Source organism: Phasianus colchicus, chromosome 29, assembly GCF_987193195.1.
Source record: "Phasianus colchicus chromosome 29, bPhaCol1.hap1.1, whole genome shotgun sequence".
Taxonomy (NCBI): Eukaryota; Metazoa; Chordata; class Aves; order Galliformes; family Phasianidae; genus Phasianus; species Phasianus colchicus.
In genome coordinates this window covers 4,481,260-4,506,328 of record NC_143464.1, presented here as the reverse complement: position 1 = coordinate 4,506,328, position 25,069 = coordinate 4,481,260, and the positions used below count along the sequence as shown (strand labels likewise).

The 25,069-nt window shown below is 56.7% G+C and overlaps 2 protein-coding genes and 1 long non-coding RNA gene across 6 annotated transcripts in view; 1 reads left to right on the top strand and 2 right to left on the bottom strand.

The window, feature by feature from the left end:
* LOC149914679 (protein FAM3A-like) overlaps nucleotides 1-16,675 on the bottom strand; it is a 30,083-nt gene extending 13,408 nt beyond the window's left edge. The window contains exons 1-6 of one of the 4 annotated variants that reach the window (XM_090126826.1): nucleotides 16,590-16,675; nucleotides 11,544-11,660; nucleotides 5,969-5,992; nucleotides 4,929-5,052; nucleotides 2,997-3,055; nucleotides 1,774-1,824 (exon numbers count right to left, since the gene is read on the bottom strand). In XM_090126826.1, the coding sequence (XP_089982952.1) occupies nucleotides 1,774-1,824; nucleotides 2,997-3,055; nucleotides 4,929-5,052; nucleotides 5,969-5,992; nucleotides 11,544-11,660; nucleotides 16,590-16,602 (388 nt within the window). In that variant the 5' untranslated portion in view covers nucleotides 16,603-16,675. The remainder of the gene's footprint in view (nucleotides 1-1,773; nucleotides 1,825-2,996; nucleotides 3,056-4,928; nucleotides 5,053-5,968; nucleotides 5,993-11,543; nucleotides 11,661-16,589) is intronic. The other 3 variants (XM_090126829.1, XM_090126828.1, XM_090126827.1) reach the window with 3 other exon arrangements.
* Nucleotides 16,676-16,736: 61 nt separating this feature from the next.
* Nucleotides 16,737-22,391, bottom strand: UBL4A (ubiquitin like 4A). Its single transcript, XM_090126830.1, has 4 exons — nucleotides 22,260-22,391; nucleotides 20,635-20,740; nucleotides 19,237-19,478; nucleotides 16,737-16,959 (listed from the first exon to the last, which is right to left on the bottom strand). Exons 1-4 carry the CDS (start codon nucleotides 22,305-22,307, stop codon nucleotides 16,777-16,779), a joined length of 579 nt encoding a protein of 192 aa, XP_089982956.1. The 5' UTR covers nucleotides 22,308-22,391; the 3' UTR covers nucleotides 16,737-16,776.
* Nucleotides 22,392-22,507: 116 nt separating this feature from the next.
* LOC149914678 (uncharacterized) lies at nucleotides 22,508-25,056 on the top strand. Its single transcript, XR_016460433.1, has 3 exons — nucleotides 22,508-22,635; nucleotides 23,274-23,402; nucleotides 24,919-25,056. It is a non-coding gene; the product is annotated as an uncharacterized LOC149914678 (long non-coding RNA).
* The last annotated feature ends 13 nt before the right edge of the window (nucleotides 25,057-25,069 follow it).

Here is a 25,069-nt window from a genome sequence, read left to right as displayed (position 1 = left end):
AATTTTTTTCCCCCAAAATCCCCATTTTTTTCCCCAAAATCCCCATTTCTACCCCCAAAATCCCCATTTTCCCCCCCAAATCCCCATTTCTACCCCCAAAATCCCCATTTTTTCCCCCAAATCCCCCATTTTTACCCCAAAATCCCCATTTTTCCCCCAAAATCTCACATTTTTCCCCCAAATCCCTCACTTTTACCCCAAAATCCCCATTTCTACCCCCAAAATCCCCATTTTTACCCCCAAAATCCCCATTTTTTTCCCCAAAATCCCCATTTTTTCTCCAAAATCCCCATTTTCCCCCCAAATCTCCCACTTTTCCCCCAAAATCCCCCATTTTTCCCCCAAAATCCCCCACTTTTTCCCCCAAATCCCAATTTTTTTCCCCAAATCCCCCATTTTTCCCCCCAAATCCCCATTTTTTCCCCAAATCCCCCATTTTCACCCCCAAATCCCCCACTTTTACCCCAAAATCCCCATTTTCCCCCCCAAATCCCCATTTTTCCCCAAAATCCCCATTTTTCCCCCAAATCCCCATTTTTTCCCCCAAATCCCCCACTTTTGCCCCCAAATCCCCCATTTTTTCCCCAAATCCCCATTTTTTCCCCAAAATCCCCATTTCTACCCCAAAATCCCCATTTTCACCCCCAAATCCCCCATTTTTCTCCAAAATCCCCATTTTTCCCCAAAATCCCCCATTTTTACCCCAAAATCCCCCACTTTTTCCCCAAAATCCCCATTTTTTCCCCAAAATCCCCATTCTCACCCCCAAATCCCCCATTTATTTCCCCAAATCCCCCACTTTTACCCCAAAATCCCCATTTCCCCCCCAAATCCCCATTTTTTCCCCCAAATCCCCATTTTTCCCCAAAATCCCCATTTTCCCCCCCAAATCCTCATTTTCCCCCCAAAATCCCCATTTTTCCCCCCAAATCCCCATTTTTTCCCCCCAAATCTCCCACTTTTCCCCCCAAATTCCGATTTTTCCCCCCAAAATCCCCATTTTTTACCCATAATCCCCATTTCTACCCCCCAATCCCCCATTTTTACCCCAAAATCCCCCATTTTTCCCCAAAATCCCCATTTTTCCCCCAAATCCCCATTTTTTCCCCCAAATCCCCCACTTTTGCCCCCAAATCCCAATTTTTTTCCCCAAATCCCCCATTTTTCCCCCCAAATCCCCATTTTTTCCCCCCAAAATCCCCATTTTCCCCCCCAAATCCCCATTTTTCCCCAAAATCCCCATTTCTACCCCAAAATCCCCATTTATTTCCCCAAATCCCCCACTTTTACCCCAAAATCCACATGTTTTTCCCCCAAATCCCCATTTTCCCCCCCAAATCCCCATTTTTTCCCCAAATCCCCATTTTCCCCCCAAAATCCCCATTTTTTTCCCCCAAATCCCCATTTTTCCCCAAAATCCCCATTTTTTCCCCAAAATCCCCATTTTTTCCCCCAAATCCCCATTTTTCCCCCCAAAATCCCCATTTCTACCCCCAAGTCCCCCACTTTTTCCCCCAAATCCCCATTTTTTTCCCCAAAATCCCCATTTTCACCCCCAAATCCCCAGTTCTTTCCCCAAAATCCCCATTTTTCCCCCAAATCCCCATTTTTCTCCCCAAATCCCCCATTTTCACCCCCAAATCCCCCATTTTTTTCTCCCAATTCCCCCATTTTTCCCCCCAAGTCTCCCACTTTTTCCCCCAAATCCCCCATTTTTTCCCCCAAATCCCCCATTTTTTCCCCAAAATCCCCATTTTCCCCCCAAATTCCCACCTCCTGCCCACATGTCGAAGCTCCGCGCCGCCAGCAGCTCCCCTGTAACGCCTGCCAGAAACCAATTAATTCATCACTAATTAATTAAGGAGCTGCTTAATCGGCCCATCAGCCTGGGGGCGACGGAGGGCCGGGGCCATTGGGTCACTGCTGGGGCAATTAGTTAATTAGGGGAAAGCAATTAAGAGCCATTGGGTCACTGCGAGAGGCAATTAGTTAATTAGGGGAAAGCAATTAAGAGTCCTCCAGTCACAGCTAGCGGCAATTAGTTAATTAGGGGAAAAGTAATTAAGAGCCCTCCGGTCACTGCGAGGGGTAATTAGTTAATTAGGGGAAAGCAATTAAGAGCCCTTCAGTCACTGCGAGGGGCAATTAGTTAATTAGGGGAAAAGCAATTAAGAGCCATTCATTCACTCCTGGGGGCAGCGGGTTCATTAGTGGAAAAGTAATTAAGGCCATTCATTGACTCCTAGGGACAATTAATTAATCAGTTAATTAGCAAGGGAGCAATTGAGGGCCACTCATTCACTCCTACAAATAATTATCTGATTAATCAATTAGTGGGAAAACAATTAAGGACTATCCATTGACGCCTGGGGGCAATTAATTAGTTAATTAATCAGCATAGGAAGAACTAAGAGCCATTCATTAGCACCTAAGAGCTATAAATTAATTAGTTAATTAGCGCAGCACCCTTTAAGAGTCATTCAACCAATCCCCGGAGCAATTAAACAATAAGTTAATTAGGAAGAGAGCTAATTAATTGGAGGCTATCCATTCACTCCAGGAGCAGTTAATTAATTAATTAGCAGAAAAGCGATTAAAAGCCATTCACTCGCTCCTAAAAACAATTAGCTAATTAGTCAATTAGTGGGAGAGCAACTAACAGCCACTCCTTCACTCCTAGGTGCACTTAATTAATTCGTTAATTAGTGGAGAAACAACTAAGAACGACTAATTTACTCCTAGGTGCAGTTCATTAATGATTTAATTAGTGGAGAAACAAATAAGAAGCACTAATTTAACCCTGGAAAACAATTAGTCAATCAGTTAATTAGCAAGAAAGCACTTTATACCCATTCATTCACCCCATTACTTCACTAGTTAATGACTTAATTAGCAATTAATTAACGAGCTAACGAACATAAAACTAATTAGGGACCATTCGTTCACTCCCGGAGGCAATTTGTTACTTAATTTTACTTAATTAATTAATGACGCACCGTTAACGAGCGCCACGTTGAGCCCGCGCCCCACGTTGTTCTGCGCGCTGCTCATCAGCCTGGGGGGCGGGAGGGGCTGAAGAGGTCACTTCCGGTCCCGCCCACACCACTTCCGGCCCCCTCCCTCATCACTTCCGGTCCCGCCCGCACCCCTTCTGCCCACTTCCTGTCCCCTACCCCCCCTTCCGGTCCCTCCCCATTTCCTCTCCCCACACTTCCTGTCCCCAACCACCCACTTCCTGTTCCTCCCCACTTCCTGTCCCGCCTCCCCTTCCTATCCCCCCCCACTTCACGTTTCCCCCACTTCCTGCTTCCCACTACATCCTTCCCACCCCAATTTCCTGCCTCCCCACTTCCTGTTCCCCCACTTCCCATTACCCCTCCACACTTCCTGTCCCACCCCTCCATTTCCGGTTCCCCCCTCACATTTTCCCTCCCATGCAGATTTTGGATCCCACTTCCCATTTCCCCCCCAACTTCTTATTTCCCCCCCCACTTCCTGTCCCCCCCCCCCCCCCCCTCACATTTCCTCCCCAGGCAGATTTTGGATCCCACTTCCCGTTTCCCCCCCAACTTCTTATCTCCCCCCACTTCCTGTCCCCCCCCCCCGATCACATTTCCTCTCCAGGCAAATTTTGGATCCCACTTCCCATTTCCCCCCCAACTTCTTATTTCCCCCCCCAATATCCATTTCCCCCCCCACTTCCTGTTTCCCCCCTACTTCCGCCCCCCCCACTTCCTGTCCCCCCCCCCTCACATTTCCCCCCCCGAAGCAGATTTTGGATCCCACTTCCCATTTCCCCCCCAATATCCATTTCCCCTCCCAATTTCCCATTTCCACCAAAACTTCCTGTCCCCCCCCCACTTCCTGTCCCCCCCCCCGCTCACATTTCCCCCCCCAGGCAGATTTTGGATCCCACTTCCCATTTCCCCTCCCAATTTCCCATTCCCCCCCCACTTCCTGTTCCGCCCCCCACTTCCTGTCGTCTCCCCCCCCACTTCCTGTCCCCCCCCCCGCTCACATTTCCCCCCCCAGGCAGATTTTGGATCCCACTTCCCATTTCCCCTCCCAATTTCCCATTCCCTCCCCACTTCCTGTTCCGCCCCCCACTTCCTGTCGTCTCCCCCCCCACTTCCTGTCCCCCCCCCCGCTCACATTTTCCCCCCCAGGCAGATTTTGGATCCCACTGCCCATTTCCCCCCCAGTTTCCCATTTCCCCCCTCCCTTCCTTTCCCCCCCCCCCACTTCCTGTCCCACCTCCCCCACTTCCTTTCCCCCCCCCCCCCACTTCCTGTCCCCCCGCCCCCTCACATTTTCCCCCCCAGGCAGATTTTGGATCCCACTTCCCATTTCCCCTCCCAATTTCCCATTCCCCCCCCACTTCCTGTTCCGCCCCCCACTTCCTGTCCCCCCCCCCACTTCCTGTCGTCGTCCCCCCCACTTCCTGTCCCCCCCCCCGCTCACATTTTCCCCCCCAGGCAGATTTTGGATCCCACTTCCCATTTCCCCTCCCAATTTCCCATTCCCCCCCCACTTCCTGTTCCGCCCCCCACTTCCTGTTCCGTCCCCCACTTCCTGCCCCCCCCCCCGCTCACATTTTCTCCCCCAGGCAGATTTTGGATCCCACTTCCCATTTCCCCCCCACATCCCACTTCCCATTTCCCCCCCCACTTCCTGTTTCCCCCCCCACTTCCTGTCCCCCCCCCAACTTCCTGCCCCCCCCCCACTTCCTGTCCCCCTTCTTCCTGTTCCCCCCCCCAACTTCCTGTCCCCCCCCGCTCACATTTTCCCCTCCAGGCAGATTTTGGACCCCACTTCCCATTTCCCCCCCAGCATCCACTTCCCCTCCCAATTTCCCGTTCCCCCCCCCACTTCCTGCCCCCCCCCCCACTTCCTGTCCCCCCCCCACTTCCTGCCCCCCCCCCGCTCACATTTTCCCCCCCAGGCAGATTTTGGGTCCCACGACGTTGGCGGCGCCGCTGCGGAGGCGGAAGGGGAAATGGTGGGGGGGGCAGCGGCGGGGGAGGGCGCAGGGCAGGGCGGGGGGGGGCCGGGCTGGGGGGGGGGGGGGCAATTAACAGCTTCATTAAGTCATTCATCGCACATTAATTAGCGCTAATCAACACCCCCGACCCCCGAATTCCCACACTGAAACACAATTAGCAATTAACATCTTCATTAAATCATTAATCGCACATTAATTAGCACTAATCAACCCCCCCACCCCCCAAATTCCCACACTGCAAACCAATTAGCAATTAACACCATCATTAATTCATTAATTGCATATTAATTACCGATAATCAACACCCCATTCCCCAAATTCTGAGACTGCAACCCAATTAGCAATTAACACCTTCATTAAGTCATTAATCATCTATTAATTAGCGCTAAACAACCCCCCCATCCCCCAAATTCCCACACTGAAACACAATTAGCAATTAACATCTTCATTAAATCATTAATCGCACATTAATTAGCGCTAATCAACCCCCCTGACCCCCGAATTCCCACACTGAAACACAATTAACAATAAACAGCTTCATTAAGTCATTAATCACCTATTAATTAGCGCTAATCAACCCCCCCCACCCCCTAAATTCCCACACTGCAACCCAATCACCAATTAACACCTTCGTTAATCCATTAATCACCTATTAATTACCACTAATCAACACCCCACCCCCCGAATTCCCACACTGCAACCCAATTAGCAATTAACGCCTTCATTAAGTCATTAATCGCATATTAATTACCGCTAATCAACCCCCCTGACCCCCGAATTCCCACACTGAAACACAATTAACAATAAACAGCTTCATTAAGTCATTAATCACCTATTAATTAGCTCTAATTAACCCCCCCACGCCCCGAATTCCCACACTGCAACCCAATTAGCAGTTAACGCCTTCATTAAGTCATTAATCGCACATTAATTACCATTAATCAACCCCCAAACCGCAGCGCTCACCTTCGGTGGGGGGCGGCTCCGGACCTGAAACCGGGGGGGGGGGTCAGGGCGCCCCATAGCGAACAATAGGGCTGCCCCATAGCGGCCCCATGGATGTCCTATAACTGCCCCATAGCTGCCCCATAGCTGCCCTATAGATACCCCATAGATGTCCTATAACTGCCCCATAGCTGCCCCATAGATGTCCTATACCTGCCCCATAGCTGCCCCATAGATGTCCTATACCTGCCCCATAGCTGCCCCATAGCTGCCCCATAGATATCCTATAACTGCCCCATAGCTGCCCCATAGATGTCCTATACCTGCCCCATAGCTGCCCCATAGATGTCCTATACCTGCCCCATAGCTGCCCCATAGCTGCCCCATAGATATCCTATAACTGCCCCATAGCTGCCCCATAGATGTCCTATAACTGCCCCATAGCTGCCCCATAGATGTCCTATAACTGCCCCATAGCTGCCCCATAGATGTCCTATAGCTGCCCCATAGCTGCCCCATAGATGTCCTATAACTGCCCCATAGCTGCCCCATAGATGTCCTATAGCTGCCCCATAGCTGCCCCATAGATGTCCTATAACTGCCCCATAGCTGCCCCATAGCTGCCCTATAGATACCCCATAGATGTCCTATAACTGCCCCATAGCTGCCCCATAGCTGCCCCATAGCTCACAGAATCACAGAATCACAGAATGACCTGGGTTGGAGGGGACCTCAAGGATCATGTAGTTCCAACCCCCCTGCCTAGCAGGGCCACCAAACATACACCTTTACTAGATCAGGTTGCCCAGAGCCTCGTCCAACCTGGTCTTGAACACCTCCAAGGACGGGGCATCCACAACATCCCTGGGCAGCCTGTTCCAGGACCTAACCACCCTCCTAGTAAAAAACTTCCCCCTAACATCCAACCTAAATCTTCCCTCTTTTAACTTAAAACCATTTCCCCGTGTCCTGCTATTATCAGCCCTTATGAAGAGTTTACTCCCCTCCTGGGAGTAAGTTCCCTTCAGATATTGAAAGGCTGCAATGAGGTCGCCCCGCAACCTTCTCTTCTCCAGGCTGAACAAACCCAACTCCCTCAGCCTGTCCTCATAGGGGAGGTGCTCCAGCCCCCTGATCATCTTCGTGGCCCTCCTCTGGACCCTTTCCAAAATCTCCATGTCTTTTTTGTACTGAGGGCTCCACGCCTGAACACAGTACTCCAGATGTGGCCTCACAAGAGCAGAGTAGAGAGGGACAATCACCTCCCTATCCCTGCTGACCACCCCTCTCCTGATGGAGCCCAGGATCCCATTTGCTTTCCGGGCTGCCAGAGCGCACTGCTGGCTCATGTTAAGTTTCTCATCTATCAGGACCCCTAGGTCTTTCTCTGCCGAGCTGCTCTCAAGGACAACTCCCCCCAGCCTGTACAGGTGCCTGGGGTTCTTCCGGCCCAAGTGCAAAACCTTGCACTTTGCCTTATTGAACCTCATTAGGTTCACCCGAGCCCAGCTTTCCAGCCTGTCAAGGTCCCTCTGAATGGCCTCCATTCCCTCCACCGTATCGACTGCACCACTCAGCTTGGTGTCATCAGCAAACTTGCTGAGGGTGCACTCCATTCCCTCATCGATGTCATTAATAAAGATGTTAAAGAGCACCGGTCCCAAGACAGACCCTTGAGGGACACCGCTCGTTACCGGCCTCCACCTGGACATGGAGCCATTGACCACCACCCTCTGTCTGCGGCCTTTCAACCAATTGCTTATCCATCTAGTTGTCCACCCGTCAAATCCACCTCCCTCCAGTTTGGAGATGAGGATGTGATGGGGGACCATGTCAAAGGCCTTGCTCAGGTCCAGGTAAATGACATCAGTTGCCTTCCCTTCGTCCACCAATGCCGTCACTCCATCATAGAAGGCCACAAGATTAGTTAAGCATGACCTTCCCCTGGTGAAGCCATGCTGGCTATCTAGGATCACGTGCTCGTTCTTTATGTGATCAAGCATATTGTCCAGGAGGATCTGTTCCATAATCTTCCCAGGCACGGAGGTGAGACTCACCGGCCTGTAGTTACCCGGGTCCTCCCTGCTCCCCTTCTTGTAAATGGGAGTGACGTGACCCTTCCTCCAATCGTCCGGGACCTCACCTGACAGCCACGACTTCTCAAATATGATGGAGAGCGGCTCAGCAACCACCTCAGCCAGCTCCTTCAGGACCCTGGGATGCACGCCATCCGGCCCCATAGACTTATACTCATTCAGTCTAAGGAGGCACTCTCGGACTTGCTCAACCCTTACAGTGGGGAGGGATTTACCTCCTTGGTCCCCACATAGAGGTATGGGGGTGCAAGACTTAGGGACGTGAAAAAGACTAGAATCCTGGCCACCAGTGAAGACCGAGGTGAAGAACTCATCCAGCACCTCAGCTTTCTCTTCATCTGTTGAAGCCATTTCTCCTTTTAAATTTACCAAAGCAGGTACGCCCGTTTTGGCCTGTCTCTTCTGGCCAATGTACCTGTAGAAGGTTTTCTTATTGTTTTTCACGTCCCTGGCCAAGTTCAGTTCTGCCTGCGCCTTGGCTTTCCTGATCCCACGTCTGCAAGTCCGGACGGCATCCCTGTATTCTTCCCAGGTGACACAGCCTTGTTTCCAGAGCTTGTACACCCCTTTCTTCACCCTCAGTTCTCTTAGCAGGTCCTTGCTGAGCCATGCCGGTTTTCTACCTCTCCTGCCCACTTTCTTAATCAGGGGAATGGAGACCTCTTGTGCTGCCAGGAGGGCATCCTTGAAGAGCAGCCAGCTCTCCTCAACGTCCTTATCTTTGAGGGCAGCGCGCCAGGGGATCTTGGCCAGCATTCCATTGAGTAGCTTGAAGTCTGCTCTTCTAAAGTTCAGCGTCCTGGTCCTGCTCTTTACCAGGCCCACATCGCTTGAGATCACAAACTCAACCAGGGCATGATCGCTGGAGCCTAGGCATCCTCCAACCTTGACGCCTTTGATGATCTCCTCAGCGTTGGTGAGCAGCAGGTCCAGCAACGCTTGACCTCTGGCCGGTCTGTCCAATACCTGAACCAGAAAGCTATCATCAATGGATTCCAAGAGCCTTCTGGAGCTCTTGCAGCTCGCCGTGTGGTTTTTCCAACAAATGTCCGGATGGTTGAAGTCCCCCACCAGGACAAGAGCCCGTGAGGCAGACGCCTCACGCATTTGGAGCAAGAAAGCCTCATCAGCAGCCTCCCCTTGGTCAGGTGGCCTGTAGTATACCCCTAATACCAGCTGACCTTTATTAGTCCCATCTCTAATCCTAACCCACAGGCTCTCAACCTGTTCTTGACTGTTTCTCATGGGGAGCTCCTCACAGTTTATCCAATCTCTGACATAGAGAGCAACTCCCCCACCCTTCCTACCTCTCCTATCTCTCCTAAAGAGTCTATAGCCGTCGACGGCAGTATCCCAATTGTGGGAGTCATCCCACCATGTTTCTGTGATAGCAACAATGTCATAACTTTCAGAATGCATCACAGTTTCCAGTTCCTCCTTCTTGTTACTCAGGCTTCGTGCATTAGTATAAAGGCACTTCAGCCGGGCTGTCCGTCTCACCACCTTCATAAGCGATCCAGGATCCGCTAGAACAGCAGCATCCCCAGCATCCCCCTGCCCTACTCCCTCCTTTTGCACCCTGCCATCATTGCCCACAGAGTTTGGTACAATCCCTCGAATGAACCGTTCAACCCCAGTAGCCTTTATTTTGCCCCCTTCCCCCTTCATTCCTAGTTTAAAGACCTGTCAATGAGTCCCGCTAATTCTTCAGCTAATACCCTCTTACCCCTCAGGGACAGGCTGCTTGCATCAGCAGCCATCATGCCAGGTGCAGTGTAGATTGCCCCATGGTCAAAAAAGCCGTGATGTCCTATAACTGCCCCATAGCTGCCCCATAGATGTCCTATAGCTGCCCCATAGCTGCCCCATAGATGTCCTATAACTGCCCCAAAGCTGCCCCATAGATGTCCTATAGCTGCCCCATAGATGTCCTATAACTGCCCCATAGCTGCCCCATAGATGTCCTATAGCTGCCCCATAGCTGCCCCATAGCTGCCCCATAGATGTCCTATAACTGCCCTATAGATACCCCATAGATGTCCTATAGCTGCCCCATAGCTGCCCCATAGATGTCCTATAGCTGCCCCATAGCTGCCCCATAGATGTCCTATAGCTGCCCCATAGCTGCCCCATAGATATCCTATAGCTGCCCCATAGATGTCCTATAGCTGCCCCATAGTTGCCCCATAGCTGCCCTATAGAAACCCCACAGCCGCCCCATAGCTGCCCCATAGATGTACTATAACTGCCCCATGGCTGCCCTATAGATACCCCACAGCTGCCCCATAGCTGCCCTATAGCTGCCCCATAGATGTCCTATAACTGCCCCATAGATGCCCTATAGAAACCCCACAGCCGCCCCATAGCTGCCGCACAGATGTCCTATAGCTGCCCCATAGATACACCATAGCCACCCCATAGCTGCCCTACAGATACCCCATAGCTGCCCTATAGCTGCCCTACAGATACCCCATAGCCACCCCATAGCCACCCCATAGCTGCCCCATAGCTGCCCTATAGTGGCCCCATAGATGCCCTATAGCTGCTCCATAGCCACCCCATAGCTGCCCTATAGAAACCCCACAGCCGCCCCATAGCTGCCCCATAGATGCCCTATAGCTGCCCCACAGATGTCCCATAGCCGCCCCATGGCTGCCCTATAGATACCCCACAGCTGCCCCATAGATGTCCTATAGCTGCCCTATAGATACCCCATAGCCACCCCATAGCTGCCCTATAGCTGCCCCATAGATGCCCCATAGCTGCCCTATAGATACCCCATAGCTGCCCCATAGTTGTCCTATAACTGCCCCATAGCTGCCCCATAGCTGCCCTATAGATACCCCACAGCTGCCCCATAGATGCCCCATAGCTGCCCTATAGATACCCCATAGCTGCCCCATAGCTGCCCTATAGCTGCCCCATAGCTGCCCCATAGCTGCCCTATAGATACCCCATAGCTGCCCCATAGTTGTCCTATAACTGCCCCATAGCTGCCCCATAGCCGCCCTATAGCTGCCCCATAGTGACCCCCCCATTAACCCCCCCCACTAATTCCCCCCAATTAACACCCCCACTAATTACCCCACTAATCCGCCCCCAATTAACACCCCCCACTAATTCCCCCCCCAAATTAACACCACCCCACCAATACCCCACAAATTACCCCCCCAATTAAGCCCCCCCACTAATCCCCACAATTAACACCCCCCACTAATTACCCCACAAATTACCCCCCCAATTAACCCCCCCAATCCCCACCAATTAACCCCCCCCACTAACTCCCCCCCCCAATTTACCCCCCCCCACTACTTACCCCACTAATTACCGCCCAATTAACCCCCCCAACCCCCCCCAATTAACACCCCCCCACTAACTCCCCCCCAAATTAACACCTCCCCTCCAATAACCCCAAGAATCCCCCCCAATTAACCCCCCCCCACTACTTACCCCACTCATTACCGCCCAATTAACCCCCCCACTAATTGCCCCCCACTCACCCCACTCAGCCAGCAGCCTCCTCAATGGGGGCAGAGCGGGGGGGGCTCCGAGGACGGCGCTCATCAGCAGCCAGCTGAGCGCAGCCCCCCCGCACAGCAGGGCCAGGCGCAGCACGGCTATGGGGGACCCCAAAAAAACCCCATAAAGACCCCATAGGGACCCCATAGGGACAGACCCCAAAAGGACCCCATAGGGACACACAGACACCCCATAAAGACCCCATAGGGACCCCATAGGGACACTGAGCGCAGCCCCCCCGCACAGCAGGGCCAGGCACAGCACGGCTGGGGGGGACCCCAAAAAAACCCCATAAAGACCCCATAGGGACCCCATACAGACCCCATAGGGACACTGAGCGCAGCCCCCCCGCACAGCAGGGCCAGGCGCAGCACGGCTGGGGGGGCAAAAACCCCATAAAGACCCCATAAAGACCCCATAGGGACCCCATAGGGACCCCACAGAGACAGACCCCAAAAGGACCCCATAGGGACACACAGACACCCCATAAAGACCCCATAGGGACCCCATAGGGACACTGAGCGCAGCCCCCCCGCACAGCAGGGCCAGGCACAGCACGGCTGGGGGGGACCCCAAAAAAACCCCATAAAGACCCCATAGGGACCCCATACAGACCCCATAGGGACACTGAGCGCAGCCCCCCCGCACAGCAGGGCCAGGCGCAGCACGGCTGGGGGGGCAAAAACCCCATAAAGACCCCATAAAGACCCCATAGGGACCCCATAGGGACCCCACAGAGACAGACCCCAAAAGGACCCCATAGGGACACACAGACACCCCATAAAGACCCCATAAAGACCCCATAGGGACACTGAGCGCAGCCCCCCGCACAGCAGGGCCAGGCGCAGCACGGCTGGGGGGGCAAAAACCCCATAAAGACCCCATAGGGACCCCATAGGGACCCCACAGAGACAGACCCCAAAAGGACCCCATAGGGACCCCATAAAGACCCCATAGAAATCCCATAGATAATGACCCCATAAAGACCCCATAAAGACCCCATAGGGACACACGGAGACCCCATAGGGACTCCATACAGACCCCATAAAGACCCCATACAGACCCCACAGACAGAGACCCCAAAAGGACCTCATAGAGACCCCATAGGGATCCCACAGACAGAGACCCCATAGGGACCCCACAAAGACCCCATAGGGACCCCATAGGGACACACAGAGACCCCATAAAGACCCCATAGGGACACACGGAGACCCCATAGGGACCCCATAGGGACTCCATACAGACCCCATAAAGACCCCATAGGGACCCCACAGACAGAGACCCCATAGAGACCCCATAGGGACCCCATAAAGACCCCATAGAGACCCCATAGGGCGCCCATAAACAGAGACCCTATAGAGACCCCATAAAGACCCCATACAGACCCCATACAGACCCCATAGGAACCCCATAAAGACCCCATAACCGCCCCATAGAGCCCCACAACCACCCCATAGCGCCCCACAGCCGCCCCACAGGACCCCATAACTGCCCCATAACAGCCCCATAACAGCCCCACAGAATCCCATAAGCGTTCTACAAGCCCCATAACCGCCCCATAGCGGCCTCTCAGCCCCATAGCTGCCCCATAGAGCCCCATAACCACCCCATAGAGCCCCATAACTGACCCACAGGACCCCACAACTGCCCCACAGCGCCCCATAGCGGCCTCTCAGCCCCATAACCGCCCCATAACCGCCCCACAGGACCCCACAGCCGCCCCATAACCACCCCACAACTTGCCTCTCAGCCCCATAACCGCCCCATAGCGCCCCATAACCGACCCACAGGGCCCCATAACCGCCCCATAACGGCCTCTCAGCCCCAAAGCAGCCCCATAGCAACCTCTCAGCCCCATAGCAGCCCCACAGCAGCCCCACAGGGCCCCATAACCGCCCCATAGCGGCCTCTCAGCCCCATAGCAGTCCCATAACCGCCCTATAACCGACCCACAGGGCCCCATAACCGCCCCATAACGGCCTCTCAGCCCCATAGCAGCCCCACAGCCGCCCCACAGGGCCCCATAGCCGCCCCATAGCGGCCTCTCAGCCCCATAGCAGTCTCATAGCAGCCCCACAGGGCCCCATAACCGCCCCATAGCGGCCTCTCAGCCCCATAGCAGCCCCACAGCCGCCCCACAGGACCCCATAGCCGCCCCATAGCGGCCTCTCAGCCCCATAACCGCCCCATAGCGGCCCATAACCGACCCACAGGGCCCCATAACGGCCCCATAACGGCCTCTCAGCCCCAAAGCAGCCCCATAGCAACCTCTCAGCCCCATAGCTGCCCCATAGAGCCCCATAACCACCCCACAGCGGCCTCTCAGCCCCATAGCAGCCCCACAGGACCCCACAGCCACCCCACAGCACCCCATAGCGGCCTCTCAGCCCCATAGCAGCCCCATAGCCGCCCCACAGGGCCCCATAACCGCCCCATAGCGCCCCATAACCGACCCACAGGGCCCCATAACCGCCCCATAACGGCCTCTCAGCCCCAAAGCAGCCCCATAGCAACCTCTCAGCCCCATAGCAGCCCCATAGCCGCCCCACAGGACCCCATAGCGGCCTCTCAGCCCCATAGCAGCCCCACAGCCGCTCCACAGGGCCCCATAACCGCCCCATAGCGGCCTCTCAGCCCCATAACCGCCCCATAGCGGCCTCTCAGCCCCAAAGCAGCCCCATAGCAACCTCTCAGCCCCATAGCAGCCCCATAGCCGACCCACAGGGCCCCATAACCGCCCCATAGCGGCCTCTCAGCCCCATAACCGCCCCATAGCGCCCCATAACCGACCCACAGGGCCCCATAACCGCCCCATAGCGGCCTCTCAGCCCCATAGCAGTCCCATAGCCGCCCCACAGGACCCCATAACCGCCCCATAGCGGCCTCTCAGCCCCATAGCAGCCCCATAGCAGCCCCACAGGGCCCCATAACCGCCCCATAGCGGCCTCTCAGCCCCATAACCGCCCCATAGCGGCCCATAACCGACCCACAGGGCCCCATAACCGTCCCATAGCGGCCTCTCAGCCCCAAAGCAGCCCCATAGCAACCTCTCAGCCCCATAGCTGCCCCATAGAGCCCCATAACCACCCCATAGAGCCCCATAACTGACCCACAGAACCCCACAACCGCCCCACAGCGCCCCATAGCGGCCTCTCAGCCCCATAACCGCCCCATAACCGCCCCACAGGACCCCACAGCCACCCCACAGCACCCCATAGCGGCCTCTCAGCCCCATAGCAGCCCCATAGCCGCCCCACAGGGCCCCATAACCGCCCCATAGCGCCCCATAACCGACCCACAGGGCCCCATAACCGCCCCATAACGGCCTCTCAGCCCCAAAGCAGCCCCATAGCAACCTCTCAGCCCCATAGCAGCCCCACAGGGCCCCATAACCGCCCCATAGCAGCCTCTCAGCCCCATAGCAGCCCCACAGCCGCCCCACAGGACCCCATAGCCGCCCCATAGCAACCTCTCAGCCCCATAGCAGCCCCATAGCCGCCCCACAGGACCCCATAGCGGCCTCTCAGCCCCATAGCAGCCCCACAGGAACCCCACAGGGCCCCATAACCGCCCCATAGCAACCTCTCAGCCACATAGCAGCCCCATAGCCGCCCCACAGGGCCCCATAGCGGCCTCTCAGCCCCATAGCAGTCCCATAGCCGCCCCCACAGGACCCCATAACCGCCCCATAGCGGCCTCTCAGCCCCATAGCAGCCCCATAGCCGCCCCACAGGGCCCCATAGCGGCCTCTCAGCCCCATAGAGCCCCATAGCCGCCCCACAGGGCCCCATAACCGCCCCATAGCGGCCTCTCAGCCCCATAGCTGCCCCATAGAGCCCCATAACCGACCCACAGGGCCCCATAACCGCCCCATAGCGGCCTCTCAGCCCCATAGCTGCCCCATAGAGCCCCACAGCCGCCCCACAGGGCCCCATAACCGCCCCATAGCGGCCTCTCAGCCCCATAACCGCCCCATAACGGCCTCTCAGCCCCAAAGCAGCCCCATAGCAACCTCTCAGCCCCATAGCAGCCCCACAGGGCCCCATAACCGCCCCATAGCGGCCTCTCAGCCCCATAGCAGCCCCACAGCCGCCCCACAGGACCCCATAGCCGCCCCATAGCAACCTCTCAGCCCCATAGCAGCCCCATAGCCGCCCCACAGGACCCCATAGCGGCCTCTCAGCCCCATAGCAGCCCCACAGCCGCCCCACAGGGCCCCATAACCGCCCCATAGCGGCCTCTCAGCCCCATAACCGCCCCATAGCGGCCTCTCAGCCCCAAAGCAGCCCCATAGCAACCTCTCAGCCCCATAGCAGCCCCATAGCCGCCCCACAGGGCCCCATAACCGCCCCATAGCGGCCTCTCAGCCCCATAACCGCCCCATAGCGCCCCATAACCGACCCACAGGGCCCCATAACCGCCCCATAACGGCCTCTCAGCCCCAAAGCAGCCCCATAGCAACCTCTCAGCCCCATAGCTGCCCCATAGAGCCCCATAACCACCCCATAGAGCCCCATAACTGACCCACAGGACCCCACAACCGCCCCACAGCGCCCCATAGCGGCCTCTCAGCCCCATAACCGCCCCAAAGCCGCCCCACAGGGCCCCATAACCGCCCCATAGCGGCCTCTCAGCCCCATAACTGCCCCATAGCGCCCCATAACCGACCCACAGGGCCCCATAACCGCCCCATAGCGGCCTCTCAGCCCCATAACCGCCCCATAGCGCCCCATAACCGACCCACAGGGCCCCATAACCGCCCCATAACGGCCTCTCAGCCCCAAAGCAGCCCCATAGCAACCTCTCAGCCCCATAGCCGCCCCACAGGGCCCCATAACCGCCCCATAGCGGCCTCGCAGCCCCATAGCAGCCCGACAGCCGCCCCACAGGGCCCCATAGCCGCCCCATAGCGGCCTTTCAGTCCCATAACAGCCCCATAACCGCCCCATAGCCGCCCCATAGGGCCCCATAACCGCCCCATAACCGCCCCACAGCCGCCCCACCCCCCGCGGCACAGCGCTCCGTACCCGCCAGCCTCATGGCTCCGCCCTTCTCCCCTCCACCCCGGCCCCCACCAACCACGCCGGAAATCCGCCCGGCGCGTTGCTCCCTCTTCTTCCGGTGAGCGCAACCAATCCCGTTCGTCGATCGACACCCTCCCACATCGCAGACTTCCGGTACGCGCAACCAATCAGCGTTCAGCACCGCGTTTATTTATTGGACGAGCTCGGCGGGGGCGGGGTCAGTATCACCAGGGGTGGGGCTTAAACCGGAAGACACCGCGTCTTGGCCGGAAGAGGCGGAGTCTGAGCCGGAAGAGGAGGAGCCGGCCAATAGGCGCGCGGCCAGGCGCTCGACGTCATCGAGGCTGAGCGCGCGCAGCGACTGCTCGTAGTCCTGCGGGGGGGCGGGGCCGCGTGTGGGCGGGGCTTGACAGAACCACGCCCCCTTCTTTGCATAACCCCGCCCTCAGGGACACCCATAGGGAATCGCTATGCTCCATAGAGACCCATAGGAACGCATAAAGCCCTATAGGGACCCACTGTGCCCCATAGAAACCCATAAAGCCCTATAGGGATTCGCTGTGCCCCATAGAGACCCATAGGAACGCATAAAGCCCTATAGGGACCCACTGTGCCCCACAGAGACCCATAGGGACACATAGAGACCCACTGTGCCCCATAGAGATCCATTGTGCCCCATAGAGACCCATAGGGAATCACTGTGCCCCATAGAGACCCACTGTGCCCCATAGAGGCCCTTAGGGAATCGCTGTGCCCCATAGAGACCCATAGGAAATTGCTGTGCCCCACAGGAACACACTGTGCCCCATAGATTCCCTTTGTGCCCCATAGAGACCCATAGGGACATGGCTGTGCCCCTAGAGACCCATAGGGATAACACTGTGCCCCTAGAGACCCACTGTGCCCCATAGGAACACATTGTGCCCTATAGGGACCCATAGGAAATCGCTGTGCCCCACAGAGACCCACTGTGCCCCACAGAAACCCATAGGGAATCACTGTGCCCCATAGAGACCCACTGTGCCCCTCATTTCCCCCCCATCTCCCCCCCTCCCATTCCCCAGACCCCTCTATTTCCCCCCCCCCAGACCCCCCAGGACCCTCCCATTCCACCCCCCCCCCAACCCCAGACCCCCCCATTCCCCCCAATTTTCCCTCCCACCCCACAGACCTCCCCCTCCCCATTCCCCTCCAGTTCCCCCCCCATTCCCCTCCCCCACAGGTACCCCCATTTCCCCCCCCATTTTCCCCAGACCCCCCCATTTCCCCCCCCGTCCCACAGACCCCCCGATTCCCCCCCCATTCCCCCCAAACCCCCCCCATTTCCCCCCCATTTCCCCCTTCATCCCACAGACCCCCCCATTTCCCCCCCCCATTTTCCCCCAGACCCCACTATTTCCCCCCTCTTTCCCCCCCATTCCCCCCCAGACTCCCCCATTTCCCCCCCGTCCCACAGACCCCCCCCATTCCCCCCAGACCCCCCTATTTCCCCCCATTCCCCTCAGACCCCCCCATTTCCCCCCCATTTCCCCAGACCCCCCTATTTCCCTCCTATTTCCCCCCCATTCCCCCCAGACAACCCCATTTCCCCCCCCGTCCCACAATTCCCCCTATTTCCCCCATTTCCCCCCCCATTTACCCCCATTTCCCCCAGACCCCCCTATCACCCCCCCATTCCCCCCCCATCCCCCAGACCCTTTATTTCCCCCCCAATCCCGCCCCCCGTCCCACAGATCCCCCTATTTCCCCCCATTTCCCCCCCCATTCCATCCCCATTTCCCCCAGACCATTTATTTCCCCCCCAGACCCCCCCATTTCCCCCCCGTCCCCCAGACCCCCTATTTCCCCCCCCGTCCCACAATTCCCCCTATTTCCCCCCCATTCCCCCCCATCCCCCAGACCCTTTATTTCCCCCCCAATCCCCCTCCCCCCGTCCCCCAAACCCCCCTATTTCCCCCCATTTCCCCCCCCATTCCCCCCCCCATTTCCCCCAGACCCCCCCTATCACCCCCCATTTCCCCCCCCATCCCCCAGACCATTTATTTCCCCCCCAGACCCCCCCATTTCCCCCCCATCCCCCAGACCCCCTATTTCCCCCCCATTCCCCCCCATCCCCCAGACCCTTTATTTCCCCCCCAATCCCCCTCCCCCCGTCCCCCAAACCCCCCTATTTCCCCCTCATTTCCCCCCCATTCCCCCCCCCATTTCCCCCAGACCCCCTATCAGCCCCCCATTTCCCTCCCCATCCCCCAGACCCTTTATTTCCCCCCCAGACCCCCCTATTTCCCCCCCATTTCCCCCCCCTTCCCCCCAGACCCCCTTATCACCCCCCCATTTCCCCCCCCATCCCCCAGACCCTTTATTTCCCCCCCATTCCCCCCCATCCCCCCCAGACCCCCCCATTTCCCCACCCATTTTCCCCAGACCCCCCTATTTCCCTTCTATTTCCCCCCCATTTCCCCCACTATTCCCCCCCATTTCCCCCCCATTCCCCCCAGACCCTTTATTTCCCCCCTATTCCCCCCCATCCCCCAGACCCTTTATTTCCCCCCCATTCCCCCCCCCCATCCCACAGATCCCCCTATTTCCCCCTATCTCCCCCCATTCCCCCCCCATCCCCCAGACCCTTTATTCCCCCCCCCCCCCTTACCTGCCGCAGGTGCTGCAGGACCCGCCCCCCAGGCCCCGCCCCGAAGCGCCTCCCAAGCTCCGCCCCCAACTCCGCCCACCAGCGCTCGGAGGCGTGGCCTGGCGCCGAAGGGGCGTGGCCTGGAGGCGATGGGGCGGGGCCTGATGGAGAAGGGGCGGGGCTTAGCCCAGGCCCCGCCCCCTTGAGCACGAGGTTGAGGCGTGCCGAGGGGCCGATGGCGTAATCGCACAGGCGGCGGTCATCTGCGGGTAATTAGCAGTAATTAGCGCTAATTAGCATTCCCGGCGCCGGATTAGTCGCCGTGAGGGTTGACGGGGAGTCATAGGGGTTCGTTAATTGTCTTCTGCTGACGAGCTTCTGCCTTTCCATGGGGCACAGAAGCATTGATGAGGTCTAGAGGACGGATTAATTAACGGTTCCTAGCGTTAATTAGCCTTAATTGCTCTCCCAATTAAATTCGGCTCAGGGTGTTTGGTTGCTAGCGGTGTTCGGGGTCAATTAAAACTCATTAATTAAGATGTTTTAGGCCTTACATTGGGCACAGAGGCATTGCCAGGATCTAGGCAAGGGATTAATTAACCTAATTAATATTAATAAGAGCTGAGTGGCATTAGGGCTATAATTAATCCCCATTAATTAGACATTTTCCTCTTTCAATGGAGCAAAGTGACACTGCCAGGGTTGATAGGAAAGCCTAATTAGCACTAATCAACCTTAATTAGTCATCTAATTAGCGTATAATTGGTGTTATTGCACAAACAGTAGCGATAGTAATTAATTAATTCTCTTTAATTAGACACTTTCCTCATAAGTAGAGCATTGGTGCCACTAGGCGGGGTGCTAAGGGTTAATTAACCCCAATTAATTGGCTGTTCCCCCAATAAGTGACGTTAATTAAGAGCTAATTAGGGCTAATTGGGGTTAAAGCGATTCTAATGGATCCATTGGGAGCCATTTGCGGGGTAATCAGGGATTAATTAAGGATTAATGAGAAGATAAATCAAGGCAATGAGAACAACTCGGGGTTATTAGGATTAATGAAGACTCATCGCACGCAATTAGCGATCCCCACAGCTAATTAAGGCTAATTAGCACCCTCCCACCATCACCATCAGCACTTCCTGTGGGCCAATCAGAACTAATTAAGGCCTAATAAAAAGCCAATCAAACAGCAGCGTGGCCAATAGCGGCCAAGCGGCATTAATTAGACTCATGATTAGCATTAATTAGCAAGCCTATTAACGGGGGTGGGGGAGGGACCGAGCAACCTAACGAGCGCTTAATGAGGCTGAATTAAAAAGGGGGAGGGGAGGAGAAGGATGGGGAAAAAGGAGCCGGGGGGGGTGAGGGGGGGGTTGGTATTAATTAGCGCTAATTAATGAGTAATTAATGAGGTACCTGCCAGTGCTTTGCCGCGGTACAGCAGGCGCTGCTGGGCTGGAGGAACGCTGAGCCGTTCCGCTAATTGCTGCTTCAGCGACCACACCAGGTCCTGCGGGGACACCTGAGGGACCCCGCTAATTAGGGACCGCTAATTAGGGACCCCTAATTGGGACACCCCCATAGAACCCCAATTAAGGAAAATCCCCCCCATAGACCCTAATTGGGGACCCCTAATATGGGAACCCAAACATGGGACCCCCCCATAGACCCCCATTTGGGGAACCCCCCCCTCCCCATAGAACTCTAATTAGAGACCGCTAATTAGAGACCCCTAATTAGCAAACCCCCATAGAACCCCAATTGGGGAACCCTGCCCCCCCATAGACCCCAAGTGGGGACCCCAAATTAAGGGCCCTCAAATTAAGGACCCCCCCAGAGACCCCCATTTGGGGAACCCCCCCTCCCCACAGACCCCTAATTAGGGACCGCTAATTAGGGACCACTAATTGGGACACCCCCACAGAACCCCAATTAAGGAAAATCCCCCCCATAGACCCCAATTGGGGACCCTTAATATGGGAACCCCAACATGGGACCCCCCACAGGCCCCCATTTGGGGAACCCCCCCTCCCCACACACCCCTAATTAGGGACCCCTAATTAGGGACTCCTAATTAGCAAACCCCCATCGAACCCCATTTGGGGAACCCCCCCCTCATAGACCCCAATTGGGGACCCCAAATTAAGGACTCTCAAATTAAGGACCCCCCCAGAGACCCCCATCTGGGGAACCCCCCCTCCCCACAGACCCCTAATTAGGGACCGCTAATTAGGGACCCGTAATTGGGACACCCCCATAGAACCCCAATTAAGGAAAATCCCCCCCATAGACCCCAACTGGGGACCCTTAATATGGGAACCCCAACATGGGACCCCCCCAATAGGCCCCCATTTGGGGAACCCCCCCTCCCCATGGACCCCTAATTAGGGACCGCTAATTAGGAACTCCTAATTAGGGACTCCTAATTAAGGATCCTCCCATAGAACCCCATTTGCGGAACCCCCCCTCATAAGAGCCCAAATTAAGGACCCTCAAATTAAGACACCCGAATTTGTGTCCCCAAACGGGGACCCCTAATTAGGACCCCTAATTAAGGACCCCTAATTAAGGGACCCCTAATTAGGATCCTCTCATTGAACCCCATTTTCAGACCCCCCCCCCCCATAGACCCCAATTGGGGACCCCCAAATTAAGGACCCTCAAATTAAGGATACCCAAATTGGTGCCCCCAAATGGGGACCCCTAATTAAGGACCCCTAATTAAGGACCCCTAATTAGGATCCTCCCATGGGAGCCCCAAAATGGAGACCCCTCCCCCCACCAAAACCCCTTCCCCATTTCCCCACCGCCGCCATTTTGCCCCCTCTCCGCCAATCACGCACCTCCGTAGACGCCACGTGACGCAAGCCTACACCCCACTCTCCGCCAATCGCAGCGCGAAGCCACCATCACATGACCCCACCACAGCCATCTCTATGGTTCCGCCCTTCCCTTTCTCTCCCCTTTCCCCCCCCCAAAATCGGTGCCCCCCCCGACCGACTGGGGCCTCCCGAAATTCTCGCTCCTCGCCCCTCCCGTGCCTGGAGGCTGCATTCGCGGCCCTGCAGCGCCTTCACCGTCAGCAGCATGGCGGGGAGGACCGCGCGGATAGAGCGGCCGCGGGGCTGAGGCGGCACCAACGAGAAGGCGGGCAGAGCGGAGCCGGAAGTGGTGGAGATGAAACGGAAGTGGAAGGAAAAAGAGTCGGGAGGACCGCGAGCGGTGAGAGCGGCGCAGCACTAACGAGTTAAGAGGGGTAGCGCGTCGCGAGACACCGGAAGCACTGTCGCGCATCGGAAGTGGCGGGGAAAGACGGGAAGAGACTGAGAAATGGAAGACGAGGATTGGTGGAGAGGGCGGAAGTGGGAGGGGCTGAGAGACGGCGTGGCTTCAAATGGCGGCAGAGGAATTGGAGCTGTGAGTGGGGGAGAAAAATGGGGGAATTGGGGGCATAATGGGCGAAATTGGGGGTTATTGGGGGCTCTGGGGGCGTTGGGAGGGGGCCTAGGGGGTATTTAAAGGAGAATTGTGGGGAAAATAATGATAAAAGGGGCAAGAAGAAGGGGAAATGGTGGCTGGGGAGAGCCTTGGGGGGGATTTGAAGGAGAATTTAGGGAGAAATGGGAGAATCTGGGGCTCTGGGGATTTGGGAGGGGATCTGGGGGGAAAAAGAGTGAAAATGGAACCTGGATGCCGTTTTCTGGAGAGTCAAATCCGCGGATTGAAATGGAGCGTGGGGTTAAAAATTAAAAATGAAACCTGGAGGCAAATTTTTTGCGTTTGAAAATGCATTCGGAGATCGAAATGGGATTCTGGGGAGAAGCGCGGGGTAGAAGTGGGACGTACGGGGTGAATTTGACGGGTTCAGTTGGAACGCAGAGGGGAACTGAAGGGGCTTAAAAACTTACGGGGGTCTGGGGGCTCGCGGGGTGTTACTGGGGGACGGCCACGCCTTTGCGCGCAGAGTCGAGGGGAATTTGGGGTTTTGTGGCTGCGGTGGGGCCCACAGCGGCGTGGCCCCTTTAACACGGCGCGGCGTTGCCCTTTTAACGCAGGCTGCTGTGGGTGCCCCTCCCCTCGGCGCGCGCCGCAGTGATCGCGGTGGAGGCGCTGCGCCCCGACCCGCCTCCCAAGAGGGCGGGGCTACGATGGGACATCGGCGTCCAGGGGGCGGGGCTACGGGCGTGAGTGGGCGGGGTCGCCGCTGTGATTGGTCGACGTGATTGAGGGGGGCGGGGTTGTGGGAGGGGTGACGCTGTGATTGGTTTATATGGTGAGGGAGGCGGGACTATAGGGGTGATGGTGTGATTGGTCTATGTGTATGAGGGGGGCGGGGTTGTGGGAGGGGTGACGCTGTGATTGGTTTATATGGTGAGGGAGGCGGGACTATAGGGGTGATGGTGTGATTGGTCTATGTGATTGAGAGGGCGGGGTTTATGCGAGGGGTGATGCTGTGATTGGTTTATATGGTGAGGGGGAGGGGTGACGCTGTGATTGGTTTATATGGTGAGGGGGCGGGACTATGGGGGTGATGCTGTGATTGGTCGAAATGGTGAGGAGGTGGGTTTATGGGAGGGGTGACGCTGTGATTGGTCTACGCGATGAGGGGGCGGGGTTGTGGGCGGGGTGATGCTGTGATTGGCTTATCTGATTAGGGGGGACTGGAATAAACTGGGGGGGTCCATTGGGAACTGGGGGCACTGGGATGAACTGGGGGGCAATTGGGCATACTGGGGGGGGGCTCTATTAATTGGGGGGGGTCCATTGGGAACTGGGGGCACTGGGATGAACTGGGGGGGGGCTCTGCTAATTGGGGGGGGTCCATTAGGAACTGGGGGGAACTGGGATGAACTGGGGGGGGTCCATTGGGAACTGGGAGGAACTGGGATGAACTGGGGGGCAATTGGGCATACTGGGGGGGGCACTGGGATATACTGGGGGGGGGCTCTATTAATTGGGGGGGGTCCATTAGGAACTGGGGGGAACTGGGATGAACTGGGGGGAGGGCATTGCTAACTGGGGGGAGGTCTATGGGGAACTGGGGGGCACTGGGATAAACTGGGATGAACTGGGGGGCAATTGGGCATACTGGGGGGGGGCACTGGGATATACTGGGGGGGGCTCTATTAATTGGGGGGGTCCATTGGGAACTGGGGGCACTGGGATGAACTGGGGGGGGGGCTCTGCTAATTGGGGGGGTTCTGAGGGGAACTGGGCGGAACTGGGATGAACTGGGGGGGGGGGGGTCCATTAGGAACTGGGGAGAACTGGGGGGGGCTCTGCTAATTGGGGGGGGGTCTGATGGGAACTGGGGGCACTGGGATAAACTGGGGGGGGGTCTATGGGGAACTGGGGGGCACTGGGATAAACTGGGATATACTGGGGGGGGGGCTCTATTAATTGGGGGGGTCCATTGGGAACTGGGGGGAACTGGGGGGCAATTGGGCATACTGGGGGGGGGCACTGGGATATACTGGGGGGGGGGCTCTATTAATTTGGGGGGGGTCCATTGGGAACTGGGGGGGGCACTGGGAACATAATGGGAGGGGGGGGGGAGTGGGATTAAGAAGGTGGGGGGGTCGATTGGGACATACTGGGAGGGGGGAGGGTTACTGGGATGTACTGGGAGTGGGGTGGGGGTCATTCTGAAGGGGGGGGGGGGGGGTCTCACCGCCCCCTCCCCCCCCCCCCCAATTTCAGGAGCTGGAGGGGGGGGGACGCCCGGCGGCTGCGCGCTGCTGTCACCGCATTCCTGGAGCTGCTGGGGGTGGTGCTGGAAACCATGGAGAGATTTGGGGACCCCCCCCCAAAATTAAACGACCCCCCCTCCCCTAAATAAATAAAAGCCACC

Bases quoted from the DNA above. Each gene is read 5' to 3' on its own strand.
- UBL4A (XM_090126830.1), bottom strand. From the start codon at position 22,307: ATGCTGCTGACGGTGAAGGCGCTGCAGGGCCGCGAATGCAGCCTCCAG. The intron at 19,479-20,634 runs GTACCTCATTAA...AATTACCCGCAG, and splicing joins CCGCGGCAAAGCACTGGCAG to ATGACCGCCGCCTGTGCGAT. The intron at 16,960-19,236 runs GTAAGGGGGGGG...GCCCCCCCGCAG, and splicing joins TCCTGCAGCACCTGCGGCAG to GACTACGAGCAGTCGCTGCG.